The 3599-nt window shown below is 36.6% G+C and overlaps 1 protein-coding gene across 1 annotated transcript; it reads left to right on the top strand.

The window, feature by feature from the left end:
• Positions 1–1684: 1684 nt before the first annotated feature.
• On the top strand, positions 1685–2916 carry LOC132186204 (large ribosomal subunit protein eL37x). The gene is made up of 4 exons (XM_059600057.2): positions 1685–1794; positions 1906–2041; positions 2424–2525; positions 2634–2916. The coding sequence occupies exons 1-4, from the start codon at positions 1792–1794 to the stop codon at positions 2678–2680; spliced, it is 288 nt and encodes a 95-aa protein (XP_059456040.1). The 5' UTR covers positions 1685–1791; the 3' UTR covers positions 2681–2916.
• Positions 2917–3599: the final 683 nt, after the last annotated feature.

Raw genomic sequence — 3599 nt, 5'->3', positions numbered from 1 at the left:
GAAAGCATCCAACTCCCAAGTTTGCTCATCTATAAAAGAATCTGTTAGGCCAACTTAGCAAGACAAAAAGGCTAATTGTTTATTAAAACAAATGGGCTAAAAATAGTTAAATTAATCTTAAAACATTAGGCACAGTACCTAAAAGAAGCCCAAATGCCAAAATTTTAAAGAATCGGTTACCCAGGCTGGTTAATCGGAATTGCATAACCAGTTAATCGGGTACCCAGTTACCAGTTCTGGTTGTTCAAAATTAATAACCGGGTACCCCGGTTCCAGTTACTCTTTTTGGCCAATAAATGGTAACCGAGATTGGGTTGACACCCATAATAGCCAAACTTCCCCATCTCATCCCAAAAAAGGTGGAATGGAATAGGATAGATGCGACTACCATTGGAAAAATTTTAAAATTGTCCAAAAATAACTTATTTTCTCATATTTTGAAGAAGGTCAGGACCCTATTGTCTCATCCCATCTCATCTTTATATATGCAAAAATGTTTAATAAAGAATAGAATATTGCCTAGCGTAGAAAATACATAAAGCGCGTTAAAAGAACACAAAATTCTAATCGTTCTTTGGCCTTGTTTGGTTTGCGAAATGTATATTCCATTAGGAAAAAGAATAGGTGTTATCGAGAATAGAAGAGGTTAGAATGAAATAATTATTCAAATTATGTAGTTTGGTAGCAACACCTATTTCATAATTAGAATTGAACTACAATTACTAAAAAGCTCATTTGAATTATAATTTTTTCAAAACTCAAATTAAAAAAAAAAAAAAAAAAGTGGTTGAACGTGTGGTGGCCAACCACTCCAATGGGTGGCCGGCCACCACCCACAACATGCATTTGTTTTGTTATTGTTTATTTATTTATTTGTTTTTAAGTTTGAGAGGAAAAAATGGTTTTTTTTTTAGAAAACCTTGTCCTTTCCCTTATGAATAGGTATTAGAGGATCTTGCACTTGTAAGGGATTAGTGATTCCCACGAGAATAACTATTATTAGGAATAGACCATTATCAAACAAAATAATGATTATTCCTATGGAATAGCCATTCCATTCCAAGAAAAACTTGAAATTGAGAGGATACATTTAGAGCCTGTTTGAGATTGCGTTTGAGGGGCCTAGAAATGTGTTTAACACTCAAAAAATCCGTTTGAAAAAAAATGTACTCGTTTGGTAAAAAATTAAAAGCGCTTTTAAGGATTCAAAAAGCCTAAAAATGATCAAAACGTACTTTTAAAAAAACCTTTAAAATGAAGATTTTTTCAAAAAGCGTTTCTTGACTTAAAAACTCTATTTCTCAAACGTAATCCCAAACAGACACTTAGTGTATTTAAGAGGGTAATATTGTCCATTTTTTATTTTTTTTGCAAAAAATTTTGGACAAGTATGCCTTCCTAATTATGCTAAATGGGTACTCTCTATTTCAAGTGAAATGGAGAGGATCCGTTTTCCCAATTCCAGAGGTCTATTCCGCAAATTATAGGTTTTAATGGACATGTAAATCACTTTGGGCTCCACAACCTCTCAGGACTCCCCAAGGAGACCCGGCCACAACCTAACCCATATTCGGACCAATATAGCAAATCGCAAAGCCCAAAACATAACAACTGGACCTAATCCGTCACCACCCACCAATTTCCCAAATTTGCCCTAACAAACCCTAAAGTCTAAAAACCCTCGCACTCACAAAAATCACTGATATAAATCATCTCCTCTCCGCCGCTCCTTCATTCTTTAGCCTAAGCACCACTGCCTTCGACTCAGCTGGGGTCTCCGCATCTGCTCCAATGGTAAGCCATCTCTCTAGATCTCGACACCAACCTACACGTGCACAAGCTATCTCTATCTATATGCTCTGATCTCTGCGTGTGTGTTTGATTCTGGATCATATTTCGATATAGGGAAAGGGAACAGGGAGTTTCGGAAAGAGGAGGAACAAGACCCACACCCTCTGCGTGAGGTGTGGCCGCCGCAGCTTCCATCTCCAGAAGAGTCGCTGCTCTGCCTGTGCCTTCCCCGCTGCCCGCAAGAGGACATGTAAGTCCCTCTCTCCTATCCCTGTGCGTATTCTTCTATAGATGTTTAAATATGTTTCTGATTGATTATGTGCTTCTGGGTTTGTTTCTGAGTGAATTTAAGGTACTGGGTCGTTGATCTTTTGTGTGGTTGTTATTGTTGTTCACTTAAATGAGCGTGCTTTTCTTCACCACTGTGTTTGTGTTATTGTTGGATTATGTTTGTCTGTTGGATTAATGATAATAAGCGTTTTTAACTGATGTTACCGACTGAAATGTGCTTATGGGTGTGCTTGATTTCTAGTTGTTGGTTTAGGTTTTTCCGATACGAATGTCTTGTTTTCTATTTATGTTTGTGTTGGGGGTTAACGATGATGTTTTTTGGTTATTGTGATGGGTTTTAGATAACTGGAGTGTGAAGGCGATCCGAAGGAAGACTACTGGAACTGGAAGGATGAGGTACCTCCGCCACTTGCCTCGCAGGTTCAAGAGCGGCTTCAGAGAGGGTATAAGATTTTTGGTTTCTTTTTTCTTGAGCTGTTGGGCTTTGTTTGGTTTTGAGTAGTTTTGTGTTAACTTGTTGTGTGTTGATTGGTTGTTTGTGATTTTTGTAGGTACTCAAGCAGCACCAAGGAAGAAGGGAGCAGCCGCCACTGCTTAAAAGCATTATTGAAGAGTGGTATTGGGTGTAATTTGCTTGCCAAATTACATTTTTCGGTTTTTGAGTTTTTATGTGTTGAGACTGGTTTTATGAAGGAGCAATGTTTGATGGGTGTCATAGCCTTTTTAATGATTTAGCACTTTTTGATTCCGATTAGTATGTAGCTTTCATTTTGGACAAGGATGGATAATTTCATTGTTGTTTCCCCATTTAATATTACTTCATATTTATATATTGACTGAAGTCTCTGAATTTTGTTTCTGGTCATCATTGCTAGATTATTGAGACCGCCCCGAATTCAAAGATTAAAAGTGGGATCTAAAATTATGGTAAAAAAATGTTTTCTTTGGTTAGTTACTTGTCAAATATGTTCCTATTTAAGAGAATGCTATTGGATGCTATGGTGTAGTTCCATTATGGTTACTGCTGTTAGTAATTAATCCATTCTATATATGATGGGTTTTGCTTACCACCTGGGTATTCTGCTGAGTGTCTCTTAGTTGCCCAACCCTATTGATTCAAGTGTGTTTATCGTTGGTTATTGTAGTTTATGTTTGTGCTGTTGTGTAAATATGAATTTGGCTTGTAGGTGATAATAATTGTCATAGTCTAATGTGTTCTTCAATGTTATTTTTGCCCATTTTGTGGATCGTAGTGGGTTATGATGTGAAAAGTTAATTGTTTGAGTCTTTTGAGTTGATTGTTAATGTTTTTGTTTTTTTGTTTTTTTTTTTTTTTGCTTTTTTTGCTTTTTTGCTAAAACGCAAAAAAACTACCTTAAAAGGTGTTTAGTAAGGAGACCATAAGTGTTTCTACACGTGCAATACTTTAGCCCCCTCTTTTTTTGGTCGTTTCTACAACCTTTTAGTCTTATATATCGACACGGCTTTCATTCAACTGTATCCTAGGTTTTGCTGTC

Source organism: Corylus avellana, chromosome 6, assembly GCF_965113065.1.
Source record: "Corylus avellana chromosome 6, dhCorAvel1.hap1.2, whole genome shotgun sequence".
Taxonomy (NCBI): domain Eukaryota; kingdom Viridiplantae; phylum Streptophyta; class Magnoliopsida; order Fagales; family Betulaceae; genus Corylus; species Corylus avellana.
The sequence above is the reverse complement of the archived record's forward strand: the minus strand, read 5'-3'. Positions and strand labels throughout refer to the sequence as shown.

What these genes read in the sequence shown, in the direction of transcription:
- LOC132186204 (XM_059600057.2), top strand. An exon ending in CGCTGCCCGCAAGAGGACAT is followed by an intron (nt 2,042 to 2,423) that starts GTAAGTCCCTCT and finishes GATGGGTTTTAG; the next exon opens with ATAACTGGAGTGTGAAGGCG. An exon ending in CAAGAGCGGCTTCAGAGAGG is followed by an intron (nt 2,526 to 2,633) that starts GTATAAGATTTT and finishes TGATTTTTGTAG; the next exon opens with GTACTCAAGCAGCACCAAGG.